At 47.2% G+C, this 19,058-nt stretch overlaps 1 protein-coding gene across 1 annotated transcript in view; it reads left to right on the top strand.

Annotated features, from left to right (window-relative positions):
- The window catches only part of LOC111812662 (60S ribosomal protein L39-like), a 34,519-nt gene extending 23,684 nt beyond the window's left edge, over positions 1 to 10,835 (top strand). Inside the window, exon 2 of the mRNA XM_023701406.1 lies at positions 10,642 to 10,835. Within this exon, the coding sequence (XP_023557174.1) occupies positions 10,642 to 10,835 (194 nt within the window). The remainder of the gene's footprint in view (positions 1 to 10,641) is intronic.
- The last annotated feature ends 8,223 nt before the right edge of the window (positions 10,836 to 19,058 follow it).

Below are 19,058 nucleotides of genomic sequence, written 5' to 3'. Positions count from 1 at the left end.
CCAGCCAGCCCCACCCCCTGGTGGGCTGAGCTGGCCACACACACACACACACACACACACACACACACACACATAAATAAATAAAATTTTAAAAAATAAATAAATAAAAGTAATGTGGAGCCAGGTGTAAGAACTCATGTCAGTAAGCCCAGTCACTCAGGAGGATGAGGCAGGAGAATCAACAGTTCAAGATGAACAACTGTCTTAGTTGTTCTTGTTGCTGAGACAAAATACCCGACACCCAAAGTTAAAGGAGGAAAGATTTATGTTAGCTCCTGGTTTGCAGAAGTTTCAGTTCAGATTCAGCTGGCTCCAAAGCACAGTGGCCTGGGAGAGGAGAAACAGGCCATGGCAGGGCCCGGAGGAGGCTACAAGAAGAAAACATTAGCAAACCCCCCTTTCCCTTTTATCCCATTCAAGCTACAAGGCTTTTGGGTGGTGCCACCCATACCCAGGGTGGACTTCCTATTATCCACACCCAGAACTATGCTAAACCAATCAGTGGGCTAATTTAGTTATCACACCTTTAATCCATATTTAATATTCTTAATGTGTATTCATATACCGTAGGCCAACTACCTCTAAAAAACCACCTGTGAGACTTGGGTGGGGGGACACCTAAATACAAGCCATAACAACAAATTAGCAAGATCCTGTTCTCAAAATTATAAAACATTTTAAAAGGGTTGAAGGGGCCAGGGAGATGGCTCAGTAGACTAAATGCTTCCCTGGCAAGCACAAGGTCCTGAGTTCAATCCCCGGTTCCGCAAAAAATAAAAATAAAAATAAATAAATAAAAGGGTTGAGGATATGGATCAGTCCAGTGAAGCTGTAAATTTCATCCCCAGAACACGAAAGAACAAAAGGGAGGGCCAGCAAGATAGCTCAGTGGACTAAAGTGCCTGCTTAGGCAGAGCACAGTGGCCTGGGTTCAATCCCCAGCGTGCTGTGCCGGTCCCACCCCCCCCCCGGGGCATGCTGAGAGGGCGATTGAGACTGGGCGTGGTGGTGCACACCTGTAATCCCAGCGCTTGAGAGGCTGAAAACAGGAGAATCTCTTCCAGTCCAATCTATGTAGTAAGTCTCTGTACTAAATGCATTTTAAAAAAAAAGAAGGAAAGAAAGAATGAAAGAAAGAAAGAAAGAATGAATGAATGAATGAATGAATGAATGAATGAATGAATAGGAAAAAGAGAGACAGACAGAAAGGCAGGCAGGCAGGTAGGCAGGCAGCATTTCAGATGCAACACGCCAGCAGAGACCAGAGAAAGATTCCCCATCTTCAAGTTTCTTCTTTAGCTGTCACTTGAAATCATTTTTCAACTAGTGTCACCCAAGATTACATAAGTTCCTTGGTTATCATGCACACTGGTTCCCATCAAGTTTACTATTGACAAGGCCGGGGAGATGGAAGGGCCGGGGAGATGGCTCAGTGGAATAAGCGCTTCTCTGGCAAGCGCAAAGGTCTGAGTTCAATCCCCGGTTCTGCAAAAATAAATAAATAAATAAGAGTGGATGAAGTTTACTATTGACACTCACCTCTGGCTTGTCCTCAGAACAATAGAGCTCCTTATGCTTCAGCCTCCACATCCAGTTAAAAGTCTAATCCTATTAGATGTCATCAGGTCGCATTCAACCATCCCAAATGGTCGGGCTCTTTGCAGATTCTAGTTCCGTTCTGCAGGGTAGAGTCCCTCCTGCCACAGCAGTAAGGTTGACCTCTGATGGCTCTGCCCAGTCTCAGTGGAGGTGCAGAAGGAGAAGGTCCTGGGCAGGGATGGGACCCTTGGCCTACCTGCAGCTTCAGGACAGGTCACTTAGCAGCCCCCAGCCACTCTACTTACACTGTCTGCCAGCCCTCATTTTTCTCAAGAGCACCGCCAGGCCTTTGCTGTGCTGCCCACTGCAATGCTGTGGGCCCAAATCCAGAATCCCATCTGATTTTTTTTTTCTGATTTTTTTTTTAAAGTCTAATACTGGTATTATGCTTTTTGGTGAATCTGTGCTGATTACTAAAGGACTGATACTTCCTTCCCTAAGTCTTCAGAAGCCATCCTCTTGCCTGTAGGTGGAAGTGATTACCCCTGAACCCCAAAGTAGAAGCACTCAGACAGCTGGATACATTCATCCATTACTCTGGGGAGGTGCATCTGCCCCTCCAGGTCAGGCATGCCTCCATCCTTCTTCCCAAGCACTGTGCCTGGGAAGCTGAACTTGGGGGCTGCATCCTGGGCCCCCACACACCCTGGCTTCAGTTGGGTTCAGACAATGGAAGGCACCAAGAACACAGAGGGACAGGACCAAGTCGAAATTATTTCCCTGGTTGCGCTGTTCTGGGCCTCTGCTTGGTTGTATCTCGGGAATGTCCTACCCCTAAGGTCACAGCCCTCTCGGGCTTCTCCACCTTCGCTATCAGGCTCTTCACCCCTGTCCACGCCGGAGGGCCTCATCATGCTTTCTCGGTGTTCTCCAGTCACTGCTAGAACTTGTAAGTAAGCCCACTTCCAAGCCCACTCACTCACCCACTGTGGACTGTGCCTGTGCCTCCTGGACAGCCACGTATTTTGAGTCAGGCTTCCCCAGGATAAACCCAACCATGCTCACCGTAGGCAGGAACAGAGGTGCTGATAAGAACCACAGACAAGTTCTGTGCACAGCCTTTGCAGTCTGACTGACCAAGACTGGGTTCAATCTTCCCCTCTTTCTAGTTCAATCTATAGATGTTTCCTGTGTCTCTGCTTTCTCTTCTGTAAAATGGGAACAGTGACCCCCCTTACAAGTTTGTTGTCAGGATTTGAAGAGATTATATTTGCAAAACACTACCTTGAATCAGGGCCATGGTAAGCACTTAATAAGTGAGAATAATGATTATTATTCAGAGAAAAATCTAATAATTGAGAGTGTTTTCTGCTGCTGTGACGTCCTAGCAATGAACTGTAAGGTTTGACTATGGCCACCAGAGGATTAAGACATCAAGTAATCTGCCCACACCCTACAGGAGAAGAGAAAATCAATGCTATGACTGTTATTAGTCAGAGGAGCATTTGGTTTTATTTCTTATTTTCAAGAGAAATTTATAGCAAAGAATGTCCTAGGAATCTCTCTTTATAATCCAAGACCCCTTCCCTATTGTTTTCGGAATCATCTTAAAGGCCCCCAAACCCACAGTATGATTCTTGTTTAAGCTAAAGAAGCATAACCAGGTGTGGTGACACTTGGTAATTCTAGCGCTTGGAGGCTGAGACAGGAGGAATGTTATGAGTTCAAGGCCAGGCTGGACTACACACTAAATCCCTGTCTTAAAAAAAGAGAGACACTGAGCCATTCTGCTGTCCTACACAGTTTCTCCTTCGTCCCCCCACCATGGATATTCTTTCCAAAACAAGGCTCAGAAAAGAGTCTCTTAACTTGGTCCAAAAGCTATATCTGAAGAGGTCAAAGATTCTCTGGTCAGTCACATTTCACCCAACTATATTCAGTTGGCTTAGGCCTAAACAAGGTTTCCCAAAGATCTAGTCCCTGTGGAAGCTGAAAATCCTGCCAAGATGGAAGAATACAGCTATCTCTGTTGGGAAAGAGAGTGGTCAGTTTTCTCCCTCCTCATGCCAGGTCATCTGCTGTGGAGGCGTCGTCTGCGCTCTACCTGCTCCTTCTTGCTTTCAATTGACCACTTCGGGTGGCTCTGCTTGTTGGCTACTCCACCCCCCACCTTCATTACTGAGCCTATGGAAGTTCTGAGGTGTCAACTCATCCCCTGGGCCATCTCATGCCATATTATGCACTGTACTATGGCAGAAGGTTGGCAGGAATGAAAAGAGAAAGCTATGGTGGAGCACCCTGACGTTATCCTACACCGACTCCCTCCTCCAGCCCCTTCCTCTGATGCCTCCATCCTGCTTCTCTCTCCTGAGAAACCCCACCTTGCCACGTTCCTTCTGCGCCTTGAGCCCCTTCCCTGACTGCACTGAGGGAAGCCTCTTCTTGCCCACACACACCTGGCGTCCACGTCATCCTGTGATCCTTCGCTCTCTGACCTCTGTTGCCATAATCCTTTAGGTTCAAAAACTAAAGATATTTCCCTGACTTTTAAGGCTGCACTGGCAAAGCAACAAAGAGAAATTGGAGAAAGAGGCCAAGCTCAGGATCTCAGCTCGATCCCAGATTGCCCCTAAGGACCATACCATGGGAAGATGACCTCCGCACAGCCTGGGGCCATCCCAGTAGGATGTAAAACTGGATGCTCAATGTCCAGTGCCTCTGTGGCTCTGCTCTCCAGGCAGGACACTAGGCAGATGGAAACTAATTTTAAGTTAAAAGCCGAGGCCAGAGCTGCATTCAATGATTTATGGCCTTGGCCAAGCTTTCCAAGACTGTAGAAAGAGTTATTCCTGGCCACGTTCCTTACTAGTCACATGCATGAAATGGAAATATCAGCTTTGTCAGAAATATCCTTCCTCCCCCATCTCCATCTGGGTCTATAGTCAGGTTCTGGGTGGAAAACGCTGGTGATACAACCCGGTGTTAGGAGAATAATTAGAGAACAGAACACTTGGCACCCAATAGTCACCCCAACAGGGGCACTTACCAAGCACAGAAGAACAGGGAGCCTGGGGCAGTCAGGACAGGGTGGCCAGGCTCCCACCAGCACAGCCTGAGACCTGCACTTCCATAAATGAATGGATTAGGAATGTTTAGGTTTCCTTGTTTGTAATTTGTAACTACTCAGCCCATTCTCTTCTGGTTCCCAGGCTCCCGCTTCTTATTGGGAAATCCCACGCCAAGCCCTGCACTGTGTGAGATTCAATCCAACAACAGCACACCAATTTGGGGAGACACAAATGATCCAGTCAGGCTGTCCCATTCTCTTGGGCACAGTGAATGGCTCAGGAGTGGACCTATGTCAAGCACAGCCAGTGAGATTCCACAAGGTTTTCCCTAGGACTTCTCTAAGGACATTTTGTCTTTTCACTTTGACCATCCCTAAATAGGAAGCATAAAGTGTACAATAGCTGTCCTGGGTCTAAAGCCAGCATAGCAGAGTGGAAGGCAGAGAGAGAGAGTAACTACGTCCTGGTGACATTTTTTAGTCTTGTTGTGTCTGTTGCTAGCTCTAATTCTGAATCTTCCCATCGCATGAACCATTGGATTTCCCTTTTGCTAAAACAGTCCTAGTTAGATTATCTGTCCTGACTAACCAGAGAGCCCTTACATACAGATGGTGTTCAAAATTACCTCCTTAGTTAAAATGGAATCAAAGAGGAGACAGGCCAGAAGTTGGCCTTTACTTTGCAAGCCTCGATGTACAGACAGAAAAATATTCTGACAGGAAGAGCAAAACCTCTAGATGAGAAGTTCCACCAGTCAAGGCCCCATTTTTAGAACTGAAATAGTTAAAAGATCAGCCCATTCATACTGAGGTTAGTCTTTACGTATTTATTATAATAACTCTTGCTGCCACAATGAAATGCCAATCAAACTTATATTTCCCTTTCCCAACAGTTTACTCCCACCTGGGCATGGTGGTGCATGACTGTAATCTCAGCACTTACGAAGCTGAGACAGGAGGAGTGCCAGGAGTTCGACGCCAGCCCGGGCTACAAAGTGAGTTCAAGACCAGCCTGCACTGCATAGCAAGAGACTGTCTCAAATAAAACCAAACAACAAAAAATAGTTCATTCTTTTTCCTTACGAATAAATAAAAATGTCTATTAATTGTGGAATAACTGTAATATAATGTTTTTCTCCCTACTCCTAGTGTATTAGTCTAAGTTCCCCAGAGAAATAAAACCAATAAGATCTCTCTCTCTCTCTCTCTTTTTCTCTCTCTCTCCTCCCACCCCCACCCTATCATGCCTGTCTCTGTCTCTGTCTCTGCTTCTGCCCCGTCCTGTCCTGCCCCTGTCCCTGTCCCGTCCCTGTCCCTGTCCCTTTCCCTATCTCTAAGCACAAGCAGACATCATCAGGGCCTTTGACCTGGTCCTCATCTCCAAGCCCTAAAGAACACCCTCAGAGAAAACTCCAGCTTCAAGGGCAGGGTGCTGTTATGGGCTAACAGGGCCTGTGACCCAAGCTTATTTGGAAGGAAAGACAGAGAAAGTTTCGGGCCCGAAACAGCACTGGATCCCTTCTCTTCTGGTTGAAGTTGAAAAGAAGCTAAGATTGCTGGAATCAGAAGCAAGAGTCTGATCTGTTGGGGGCACGTACCACTTCAGGTCCCTGCTGCAGAAAGCCTGCAGGGCCTGCGGGGCGGCATGACCCATTGCTCTGGATGAGACTGCTCAGGACTTTCACGCTGATGGAAACAGTGGCCTTGCTGATCTCAGAGAGCCCCAGATTAAGCTGATTTCACTATTTTTAATCTCTCCGGAAATACGCAAAGAAGAGAAGTCTAATTACAAACAGACGGAACTATACATAGGAAATATGCAGGTCCCTTGAGGCACCTAGAAAGCGTCTGAAACTCGCACTGGCCCCCGCCTCCCCCACGCCCCTCTCCAGAGCTCAGAGGCTGCACCCCCAGAGGCCTGGGGTTGCAGGAGGCTGTGGGAGCAGGAGTCCAGCCTTGGCAGTGGCCGTGGACTGGCTAACGCAGCCCAAGCAGCCAGCCTGCTGGGCCAGGATGGGGTTCTGGCTGAGAACGTTTTGCTCACAGCTTGCACCGTGGCTTTGAAAAATCTGTCTTCTCTTTCCCTCATTATTTTGGGCTTTCTGGTCTTTCTTTCTTCTGTTTGTCAAATTCCAGGCATGGGAGGGTCTCAAACACCACCACCAAACCCACCACCCACACACAAAGTGTGCGTGCAAACACACACACACACACACACACACACACACTTCCCACCCTCACTGCATTCCCCTCACAATCCCATTTGCCACACAGCTCTGAGATTTGTGGCCAAGTGGGGCCCAGTCAAAGCTTTGAAACAGTTCACATGGCTCCAGCCTTCCCAGAAAGCTCCAAAGTTAAAGTCCCAGCCAGAACCCTGGGCCCTGCTGGCAGCTGTGCTGCTGGGTCACTGTGGGAGGTGGGACAAGGTCCCGTGGCCTGCTGTGCCTCAGTTTCCCTGCTTGTCAGTTTGGACAACCATGACCACAGCTAATTTTGAATTGTCTGCCTGCTGGTGGGATCAGGCACTGGGGGTGAGGGTGGAGGGTTGGCTCAGATTTACAGCATAGAAGTCCCAGAATGAGTCAAAGAAGAGAAGGACCAAAATAGATTGGGAGCCCAATGCTCAGAAAGGCAGCCAGAAAAGATTAGACACGCTGCAAAGAAAGCCATCCAGTAACTGTGTTGAGGGCGCTCGCCCAGAAACAGCGACTGTGTTATTATAACTTCCATGGGCCAGGCAGACCCTTCCTAGTGACAGGAAGTTTGGGACTGGAGCCGTCCATGGGCCCCACTGGTGCTGAGGTCACCCTGGGAACTGGGGCTCTTCCAAGGGAAATCAGCATGGGGCTCAGGGCTTGGCGGGATGGCTGGACAGATGGACAGTGTTTGAGTAGAACGTCATGGTTACGAGGCTGGGAGGAGCAGCTGGGCACCCCGCTACGGCTCTGCTGGTGGGAGCAAGGCTTCCTTTCTGGGGCGTCGCTGCTGCAAAGTCCTTTTCACCTGGACTTTGCTTGGTTCTTGGTCCCATGACTCCATACTCAGGGCAGCAGGCCAGGAGTACTGACACAGCCAGGGCCAGAGAAATGCTCCATGGCTCCCATCCCTGGTGCCCCCAGCCCCTTTCTAACCCCAGTGATGGCTTTTCTCTGCTCACCCTGACCTCTCAAGTCCTTTGTCTCATCGTAGGGTCCATCTTTGCTCCCTGGCCATTGGCCACCCCCAACCACCCCTTCTGTCACCTTTACTCTACCCTTATCTTCCACTGAAGGGCTTCAGGCAATGGTGCCAACATTTGATTATGTTCACCAGCAACATGATCTAAGGCATTTATAGATAGGGGGATCATAAATATCTCACTTTGGCCCTTAAGAGCCTTTCTTCTCCATCGCTGCCAGCTCTCAACCACCCTTGCATCTCCTGCTCATCTCTGCTGGAAGCACTGCCGGCCACGGCGAGCCAAGCCAAGCAGGTGTCTATGGGCTTTCAGACCCTCCAAGGACAAGGGTTTCTTCTGTGGCCACCAGATTGCACGCCAATACCAGCCAGCTCCAAGCGTCTGCCACTGGCCCTCCCAAGATGATGGTCTGGGAGACGCAGCCCGAACACTGGATCCATCCCCTTCCAAGCCCAGATCTGTTGGCAAAATGAAATTCCCTGCCAAAGGACAGCCAGCCTGCGCTGCTTACCATAACTTGACAAACCACCCAAGATGGGCTGGCCAATTCGCTACACAATTTACACTTGGTGGGTGAGTGAGAGGAAGGAAACGAAACAGAGGGAAGAGGCCCAAGGCAAATGCCAGGTTTTTGGACAAACCTTTGCTGGCAACACATCTTTATTAAGAAAATAGCACATGAGAACATACAGTAACAAGGCAACTTTAAAACCCCTTTCCACCCCCCGCCCTATAATGTAGTGCTATCCCTCTCACACACACACCTCACTGCCTTTCCTCCACAAGATTGTACCCTGAACAAATCCAAAAACACACTCTGTGTCCTGCTTTATCTTTATTCTTTGTCCTTGATCTATTCCTTCCCTCTGCCCACAATACCTATTTGGCCCATCCTCTGAGAGGTCTGCTTCAATCCTCTCCTCCCTTTAAATTCTTCCTCTCCCCCGCAAACTTCTGGGGACCTGGAGTCTACATGGCTTCTTTCCCCATTCATCACCCTTTTGTCAAATCTGTATAGTTCTGTTATTTGTTGGAAACTGTCTTGTATGGTCTTTGTTTCAGATGTATTGTTCTTGGTCTCGCTAATGAATCTCTGCTTCCCTAGCCTTGTCCCAGAATTCTTTATATGTGATAACTGCATTTCTAGAGCTTTTTTAACATTCTAGGGTCTTCAGCAATACTTATTGGTTGTCCAGAAAGGAATTTAAATGACCAAAAAGATGGATAGTGAGGAAGAACTAGAGAAATGTTTGACACTGAGTGGACACAGATGGTCCCTTCTTGGGGGCAGTGGTACAGCAAGTTTTCCTTTCTGGGCAATTCCCTGTTAGTCCTAGAATCAAACAGAGGCCCAGGGGAGGTGGTGATTGGCTGAACAATGTCTTCCAATCCAATAAGACCATAAATGCAAAGTCGGAGGAGCTAAACAATGTTAACTTTACAACTCCAGGTGATGAGAATGGTATTTATTGACTAAGTGAATCCCAGAGGCTAATATTTTAAGCTGGATATCCTGAGACCCTGATGTTCTGTTTTTATTCTCTTCCCCATCCTTCCCTCCTGGAGCCCCTGGAACTTTCCATGTCATTTGGACAAAACCACGAATCCTCTATTGTTTCTCAATCTTTACTCATGCTAGGGAAGATTTAAAAATTGTTTTGTGGAAGAGTGATTTCTGATGAGTGGAAAAAGTTTGGGAGCCTCCAGATGACATGAGCCATGACACCAAAACTTCCACCAGAGAATTGCAAACTCTTGCAGAGACAGAGGCCCATCTGCCTTCTCAGAAGACCACGGACAGCAGAGATGGAGTAGGAACAGTGAGTCCCATTCCATCCAGAGGGGTACCCACCTTAACTCTGAGGTTCTGACGAGCCAAACACACCACTAAAGAACTTTCTTTCTCCTAAGCCCTTCTTCATGTTGGATAATTATGACTGAGGCGAGTTAGACAGGGTCGGAAAGTAAAACTTTGTTATTTATATGGCCCAGAAAAAAAAGGGGGAAATCACTGTTTTCCTTCAGTACCATCTAGAAAATACAAGCCAAAGAACAAATTGCAAACATTACCCAAGTGTCAGGGAAGTCCCATAGATCAGGCAGGATGGAAAATAACCATGAGGTCATCACGGTCATTGTCCGGGGCCCTGACAGCCAGGACGCAGCTTCACACTCCCATTTAGGGCACTTGGTTCCTTAACTTGCTCATGCACTGCACTGCGGAGGGTGCCCCTGATTGATCTCCCACTCGTCCCAGTGACAGGCAGCACATACAAGGCATGTTCCCTGGGAGAGGGGATTAAGTCCAGAACATTCTCTCCTGGGTGGTTTTGGTTTGCTGTGTGTAAACACCTCTAGATGTTCATTCATGGCTTGCCCTTCTGAGCTGCCCAGCAGTGTCATGTCCTAGCCAGGCCAGGCCGAGCTTGCGTAAGCACCAAGCCTGCAGTGACAGTCAGGCCCTGAGTCCAGATTTCAGAAGCCGTCAATGCAGGGAAAAAGTTGTGCCTGTATTCATGTTAAGAAAAACAGGCAGCTGAGCTGTACAAGGGAAACAAGTGAAAGTAATGAACTATAATTTGAAAATACTTGTTTTCACCATGTGTGGTGGTGCACATCTGTAATCCCATCACTCAGGAGGCTGAGACAGGAGGGTTACTATGAGTTCAAAGCCAGCTTGGGCTACATGGCAAGTTCAAGGCCTATCTGAACTGCATAGCAAGATCCTGTCTCAAAGAGAGAGAGAGGGGGAGGGAGGGAGAGAGAGAGAGAAAGAGAGAGAGAGAGAGAGAGAGAGAGAGAGAGAGAGAGAATACTTTCAGCAAAGAAAGTACACAGGACTCTCCTGCTTCAGCCCGCCATCGAGTGCGTGCTCTGCCTCCTACCCTTACTTTGTCTTCGCACAAGACTTTCAGAATCAAACAATTCCTGGCCAAGAAGCAAAAGCAGAATGACCCCCCTCCTCAGTGGATTCAGATGAAGACAGGTTTTAAAATCAGGTACAATCCCAAGAGGAGACACTGGAGGAGGACCCAGCTAGAACTGTAAGGAGCTGCAGCTGAGCTGCAACAATTTACCCTCTGGGAGGTCACGAGACGATGTCTTCTTTTAATCATGGTCAAGACCGTACTGAGTCAAGTTTTAAAAATAACCATTGCCTGGACAGTGGAATATACTTAATCAGGAATCTTACTTTTTTTTCTGTGATCAGTACTATTGAATCAATAAATTTTTGAAACCTTAATAAAAAGAAAGCACACAGAATGAAGTACACATGAACATACGTATGCACCTATATACATGAGTGCACAAATATGTGCAAGCTCATATACACGCATAGTTTTTTCTCCTCATTACAAAAATAAATGCTCAATGCAAAAAACTTGGAAAATACAGAAAAACACTATTAGAAAACTATTGATAATATTTTATTGTATTTCCTTTCAGCATTTCTCTATGAATAGTCATATATATTCTAATATGTTGTGTATACATATATGATTTGTGTGACATTGTATACATACATAAGAGGAGTATGATTCCTTCATCTATGCTTATATGTGAATATATTTAACTAAAATGTTCATAAAATACAAGAAACCATCAACACTGTCTCTTAATTTCCATTGTAACATGTATTAGTTGTAAAGAAAAATCAGAAAACATCTATGAGCCAGAAGAAAAAGATGGAAGTCATAAATTATCACCGTTCCAAAAAGACCCCTTTGGCTTGCCATCCGCCCTTCTCACTAAGGCCACATCTCCACACACGAGTATGAATAATATGTCCAATCATGTAGAAATAGCATCGAGATAGGTGCTCCAGCTTGTAAGCACGCAGCCCTCTCCCCTCCCTGAAAGTGACATCAGACCCACCAGGGACTGTGGAACACAACTGTCCACCTTGAGAGTCCATACTGACTTTTTTTTTTTAATAGAACTTGGGATTGAACTCAGCGCCTTTGCACTGAGTGACATCCCAGCCTTTTTTCTTTTTAACATTTTATTTTGAGAGTCTTATTAAATCTCTAAGTTGCCCAGGTTGGGTTCAAATTCCTCATCCTCTTGCCTCAGCTTCCCAGAGTGCTGGGGTTAAAGGCATGGCTCGTCGCCCTCCCCTTTCCATTTCCTTCATGCTCGGGGCATTAGTGATTGTTTTGCACCAGGGGAGAAGTCTGGGTTGGATACCATGCACATACAAAAGTGCTGGTGACACTCTAGCAGTGTCTAGGGCCAGCTAAGCCTGTGATAGTCACAGCCCCAAAGCCTTAGGCAGGTCCTCTTGAGCCAGTGTTACTGCTACAAAGCCCCTGTGCAGTGCCCCTGCCAAGCTGGCAGGATGCCTCCTGCACACACAGAAGAAAAAGTTCATCAATTCATCTGGCTTTTCCTCCCTCCTCCAGCTGTGTCTTGTCTTTTTTTTTTTTTTTAAATTTATTGTGTGTGTGTGTGTGTGTGTGTGTGTGTGTGTGTGGCCAGCTCAGCCCACCAGGGGGCGGGGCTGGCTGGCATGTGGTGCTGGGGAATTGAACCGCGGTCCATGTGCTTTGCTAAGCTTGTTCCAAGAAGGTGCTTTAGACCACTGAGCCATCTTACCAGCCCCTTTTTTTAAGGTTTTTTTTTTTTTCTCTGAATGCCCTCAGGGGTGGTTTGGCTGGCTGGAGTGTTGTGGGGATCGAACTACAGCAACCTGAGGCTGACAGCTTTGTGGAAGCAGCCCCCCCCCTTTTTTTTTTTTTTTTTTTTTTTGAGGAACTGGGGATTGAACTCCAGTCCTTGAGCTTGCCAGGCAAGTGCTTATTCCACTGAGCTATCTCCCCGGCCCCTCCAGCTATGTCTTGATCAGTTCTCTGCTTCCAGTTTCAGAAAGTGATGGCCTTGCAGTTCTGTTCTGGTGAGTGCATGAGTTTCCCTAGAGGAAAGGCTAATTTAAAGGTGGTATGAATGTGCGGTACTAACCCTATCCTTGAATTTAAGAGTGATTTTGCGTGCTCTATGGGTGTGCTCAGTTAGGCAAAGCAAGCTTCTTCTGGAAGTCTCTGCAGCGGGCTGTCAGTCCTATTTTCTGTGTTGACTTTGTCCCAACCATTAGTATCTCCTCTTTGTGACTATCCCTCAGGCATGCTCCTTCCTACTGAGCTGTAGACATTCCATAGTGACCCTCCTTCTGGACCACCAAGGGAGTGATCCTAATACTCTTTTTCAGTAGTGTGCTTTCCAGCTATAGACCAGATATGAATATTAGTTGACAATTTCATTTTCAATAAAGGAATAAGAGAAAAGCAAAACAACAAAAACGTCTAGTTAGGCGCTGCATATCAATGATTTGGCCCATAGTGGACCATACATGTGACCATGATCCCATAAAATTGTGTGTTCTATTTTACCTGGGGAATCTAGTCCATTTACACTTATTACAATGATCAAGAGAGTTTCAGACATCTTATTTTTCCCAATCGTCTACTATTATTATGTTTCTCTTTCTGCTTTCTATTCTGTTAAATATTTTTTGTATTTCTCCTTTTGCCTTATATCAACTTAGAAGTTGTCATACAAAGACTTAGGATTTCAGTTGTAGTATTACAAAACTCAATCTGATATTCCTAGGTTCATATCCAGGTTTTGCAAACTACTTAGCTTTATGATGCTATGTAAATTACTTAATCTATCTGTATTTGTTTCTATATAATAAAATAAGTTAATAATATAGAAAAGATTGTATCACTTAGTGACTGCGCAGTCACTTTAGTTTAAGTTCACTCTATGCTGTTCGCACATGATGAAATCGTGTAACAGCGCCTTTCTTTTTTTTTTTTTTAATTTTATTTGTGTGTGTGTGTGTGTGTGTGTGTGTGGCCAGCTCAGCCCACCAGGGGGCAGGGCTGGCTGGCATGTGGTGCTGGGGGATTGAACCGCGGTCCCTGTGCTTTGCTAAGCTTGTTCTAAGTAGGTGCTTTAGACCACTGAGCCATCTCACCAGCCCCCACAGCACCTTTCTTAGAGTGCATCCCCATCAGTAATCTATGCATGACTGTATTTTAGAACGCCATCAATTTTTCCATGGCGTGAGCACTTCTTTGCAAATTGAAGTTTCTGAAAACTAGAAAAATCTTATCTCAATACTTTGTGCTATTCACAATGTCACTGCTATAGACCCATCACCAACTGAGACTTCATGTACTTTATTACTACTTTCTCTATCATCATCTTAAGTCTAGATGATCCGCAAAACAAAACAAGCCCTGAGAGTCTGGTCTGCTGATTTCTGTGACATAAATATTTGTGCCTTGGTTGATTTAAAAACCCCCAATATGGCAGGGTGCGTTGGCACATGCCTGTAATCCCAGCACTTGGGAGGCTGAGGCAGGAGGATCATTGCGAGCTTGAGGCCAGTCTGGGCTACAAACTGAGCTCAAGGGCAGCCTGAACTGCAAGACCCTGTCTCAAAAAGATTTAATTAATTAATTAATTAATTAAAATAAAACCACCAATTTGACCTGCCTGTGTGTGGAATTGGGCAGGGTTCACAGTGTATGCTAACAGAGAGTACTGCAATGTCTATATCTGCATGTGGTAGACATAAGCTTAAGTAGCTATACGTTTATATCATTTCCTTTTTAATAATGGTCGTGTTTACAAAATTCCTAAAAACCTAACAATCAACTTTCATGAGGCACCTGAAACAAACCCACTCCCCTGACCCTCCTTCCCCCAACCCCGATGGCCTTGTGCCACCCAAAGGCCACACCGTTCATTCAGTGGCTGCTGCCAGTCCAAGTCCACCTGGATCAAGAAAACACGTTCATCCATGCTCAGCTTCCCCAAATAAGCAGTGTCAAGGGCCTTAGTCTGACGGACTGACTTAACGATCGGTTTCCTTCAATCAGCTGTGATTTCTGAACGCAAGTCTGACACCTGAGCACCAGCACGAGTGGGAGTGAGCCGAGGGTGGGGCCTGAGGGCATCCATGATGTCATCTACTAGGTTTAAACTTGGCAAGAGGATGGCATTATGAGAAATGGATTTTCTTAGGCTGAGTTTAGGAGTTTGGGGTGTTGTTTTAAGAGTTAAGCCAAAGCAAAAAATAACCCTTACAACACATCACTTCACAGTCAGTCAGCCTGGGAGAAGCTATTCTGGGATATCCAAGTTGAGACGCCTCCTAAAACTCCAGGCAAACTGGAATGGGGTTTGGGGTTGCTATTTCTGTCCATGTTACTGACTCTGGCCATTTAGCTCCATGGCTGGTGCCTCAGTTTGCCCGCTGGTGAAATCCTTCCAAGTCCCTTTGTCAAGAGCCTTTGCACCTATGGGGAGTGAGAGATAATGGCTAAAGCTTACTGTAGGGCTTGGCATGCCCGCCTAAGGTGTTCTTCATCAGTGGAGACTGCAGGAGTGCCCAGGTGGAAGTGCATAGAAAATGGCTATGGGCAGCTTTAATGTGGAATAGGAGGAAAGAGGTGCTCCGAGCACCTCATTGTCTCCCCTATGACAATGCCTGGGGAATGGCTAAGTCACTGTGGCCCATTTTCACTCTAAGGCACGAAGTGTGTGTGCACAAGATGAGTCATGCAGGGCCAGCAAGATAGCTCAGCGGACAAAGTGCCTGCTTAGGCAAGCGCAGAGATCAGGGTTCAATCCCCACATACCTCGCCAGCCCCTCTCCCAGCTGCATTGAGCCGGCCACTGAGACCCAGTGTGGTGGCAGACGCCTGTAATCCCAGTGCTGGGGAGGCTGGAAACAGGAGGATCACTACAAGTCTGAGCTGCGTAGTGAGACCCTGTGCCAAATACACAAAAAATAAATAAATAAAATCTTTTTTTTCATGCAGAAGAAAAGGCAGGCAAGATGGGGTAAGGGGTGCCTTTCACCAGCACAGTTCAGAATGGCGTTTTTCCTGAGTAGGGAAAGACTGTGGTCAGCTATGACCTTGAGGTCTGCCTGGGCAACACTAAGGGAGTAAACAGAGCTGAGACCATGCCAGCCTTCTCAGTGCCCGTGAGACAACATGACTCATGGGTCTTTCTCACTGGGTGCTGTGGCTCTCAGGTACTGAGTTTGTCTCCTCCCTTGAACCAGTCCCATGGATGGAGAAGCCTCGAAAGGACGAGATCTCTACAGACTGCTCTACAGCTCCTGCAACGCCTATGCTTCTGTCCTTTGACTCTGCTTCCCAGCAACCTGGAGGGCAGGGACAGTATCTGAGCCACCAAGGCCTACGGCATTAAGTGGCTCCTTCTATTCAATTCATAACTGATTCTCAAACCCATCATCTGGCCACCAACCCTGAGCTTCGTCCGCACTAGTCTGTCTCTATTAAACTCAACTAGCCAGCTCATTTTCCCACCCACAAGCTCCAGGCCTTTGGAAATTAAAAGTCATTTGATCTCTAGAAAAACAGGAAGGCCAGTTCTACTTCTCAGGCACTATAAATGAGAGACAATCTCTTCCAAAAGTTCTCTGGGAAGCCCAGGGATTCAGAACTGCAGAGCAAGCCAAATTTGGATTTTCCTCTCTAAAGAGACAGACAGTTCCTCCCTGTTTAGAACATATCCTTACTCATTAAGCTAGTTCCATGTTTTCTAATAACTTTTGCTTACACCATGAAACTGTCATAGACTCTGGAAACACAAAGGCCCTGGAAAAAAGGCCCTGAGCCCCTGGAAGTCATTATTTCTTCCTTTAGCAATTGCTGAGTTAAGCACCATAAATACAGCCCCAGCCTGCTCGCTTCCCCTGCCCCTCACTCTCTCCCCGACCCCACCCTGCGTGCGCACGATCTGTTGGACATATGTTCGGAAGAAAGCAGGGCCGTGGGGGTGGGAGAGAAGATGCACATGGCGTGAGCCAAGAGCTCCAGCATTTAAAAGCGGAGGGAGGGTGGGGAGTTTGCAGCCCCTGGAAATGGAATATCCAAAGGATTTATTGCCTTTGAGTATCTCACAAGGCTTTTTTTTTTTTTTTTTTATTTTTTTTTTTTAATGTATAAAAATCTGTTACTTAGGGCTTTTTTTTTTTTTTTTTTTGCATAGGGCAGTAAACAAGAGCTCTGAAAGGGGAAGGAAGCCAGGAGAAAGCCATCTCCATTAGTCACACAGCAGCATATCCTGTCACAAAGGACCCCAGTTGAGTAATCGCCCAAAATATGCCTGTTATTTTTTTTTTCTGTTAGAAAAAAAAAAGATGGGGCCTGCAAAAATGTACTGTAAAAAAAAAAAAAAAAGAAGAGAGGGAGAGAGACAGAGACAGAGAGACATAGAGAGAGAGAGACAGAGACAGAAACAGAGAGACCTGGTTTCTCAGCCCCAGAGGGGGAAAGAAAAATGAAGAAGAAACAGGCACAGCTTCCCAGGGCTTGCTAACCCTCTCCCTCTCTCCCCAACTTATCTTTAAAAGAAAAAGCCTACCAACTGCTCACAGCCATGGACCCTGCCAGGCCTAGAGGAGGCTGGCTTCATGTGACACTCGAGAGTTCTTGCAGGACTATGGTGCAGGGAGTGGCAGTAGGAGACAGCAGATAGAGGGCAGCGTGGAGGGACAAGGGAAAATTAATAGGAAAGGGCCAGGCTGGTGAACAAGTTCTTCCATGGCCCCTAAGTGCACGACTTCCTTCCGAGCATCAGATGAGCCCAGCAGGGACCGCAGACAGCCAGAGGCCAAGCCTGCGTGGTCCTAACCTTTTCTGATGGCCTCAGCAAAACAGATATCATCTCAGGCCTCAGCCCTAACAGTGGTGTTTGAGTCACAGATAAAGCACAGTGCATATGGGCGATGTCTGACTCCAGGGCAGCCTGAAGAGCAGGGCCTGGGAAGGACGGGCTGGTCAGAGCTGCCGACAACTGCAAGTGTTCTCCTAGATGAACTTTCCCAAATTCCTGGACATCCGGCTCCTGGTGGGGAAAGTGAGACACAGGAAGGAGCCTTGTCCAGCTACCGCCACTGTCCCACCCTCCTTGTCCTCTGTTCTCGGACCGGGACTTGGGGGAAGGGGGTCTTTCCAAATGTTCTTGGAAAGTCTTCTCTTCTCACTAATATTCTGATCCAGTTAGAGCTGGCCCCGAGGAAAGGGGCTTTCTGACCCTAACTGACCAAGAAGCAACAGGAAGGAAGGGAGAACTGTCAGGGAGGCAAAGCAGACACGCTATCCCTTTTGCTTCTGGGTGCTCTGGCTCTTTCCTAGAAGGGGCAGGTGGAAGAAGGGCTTTTCCTGGGGTGCCTCCAGGGACTTGGGCTACTTGGCCACTCTGGGCCAAGACAGCTCCCTGCTCAGCTAAGGGCCAAGTCACTGCCCCTGCTCATGGCCACAGAAAGGCCCACATTTACCAAAACCAGGAGAAAGCCTTGGTCTTAGATCCTGTCTGAGCCTCAGGACCCATTCTGCCCTGGCTGTGCCTTCCCTGGAGAGCTCACAGGCACCCATGCCCACCTGAAGGACTCTTAGAAAGAGGTTGGCTTTCTGCAGAGATCTGCCTGCTCCTGGAGGGTGCATTCTCCTCCTCACAGATTCACTGTGGAATTTCATGCAACTCACAATGGCCATTTTCCCCTCACTTCAAGATTTATCAGCTACAGCCATTCATGGCTTGACAACAGGGATATGCTCTGAGGAGGAAATCACTGGACCACACCAGCCTTGTGGGGACCTCCCGTAGGGAACTTGCACAAATGCAGGTAAAGCAAGTCTGGCACTCAGCCAGTCACTTGGTATAGCCTTTTTCCTTCTTTTTTTTTCTTTTAGGAAGTAACCCAGGGTCTTAGCACTGAGCTACGTCCCTACTCCCTCTTTTTTTTTCTTTGAGATAAGGTCTAAGTCGCTGTTGTACAAGCTGGGTTCAAACTCGTGATCCTCCTGCCTCAGCCTCCTAGAGTGCAGGAGAGTACAGCGCTCACTCAGCGAGTCCTTACAATGCAATCAAGACACGCAGCAAATGCAAGATGTCCGAAGCTGCTGTCCGTGTAACATGGCATGCCTTTTTTTCATTTTTTTAAACGTATTTGGAACAGGGTCTCACCACTCAGCTTGGACTCATAGTGATCCTCCTGTTTTCAGCCTCCACAGCGCTGGGGTTATAGGCCTGGGCCACCGCACCAGGTCTCTGTGGCTGGCTCTGCACACCCGGGGGCAGGGCCCTTCCGGCATGTGCCAGGGACTGAACCCTGGCCTCTGCGTTTGCCTAAGCAGCACTTACTCCACTGAACGATCTCACCAGCCCTGGCATGCCATTTTATAAGAAGAAAGAATGCACTTTAAAATAATGGTAAAACAACAC

The sequence above is a fragment of the Octodon degus genome, unplaced genomic scaffold (assembly GCF_000260255.1).
Source record: "Octodon degus isolate 3935 unplaced genomic scaffold, OctDeg1.0 scaffold00007, whole genome shotgun sequence".
Taxonomy (NCBI): Eukaryota; Metazoa; Chordata; class Mammalia; order Rodentia; family Octodontidae; genus Octodon; species Octodon degus.
Note: the sequence above shows the minus strand (reverse complement) of the source record. Positions and strands in the feature narration are given on the sequence as shown.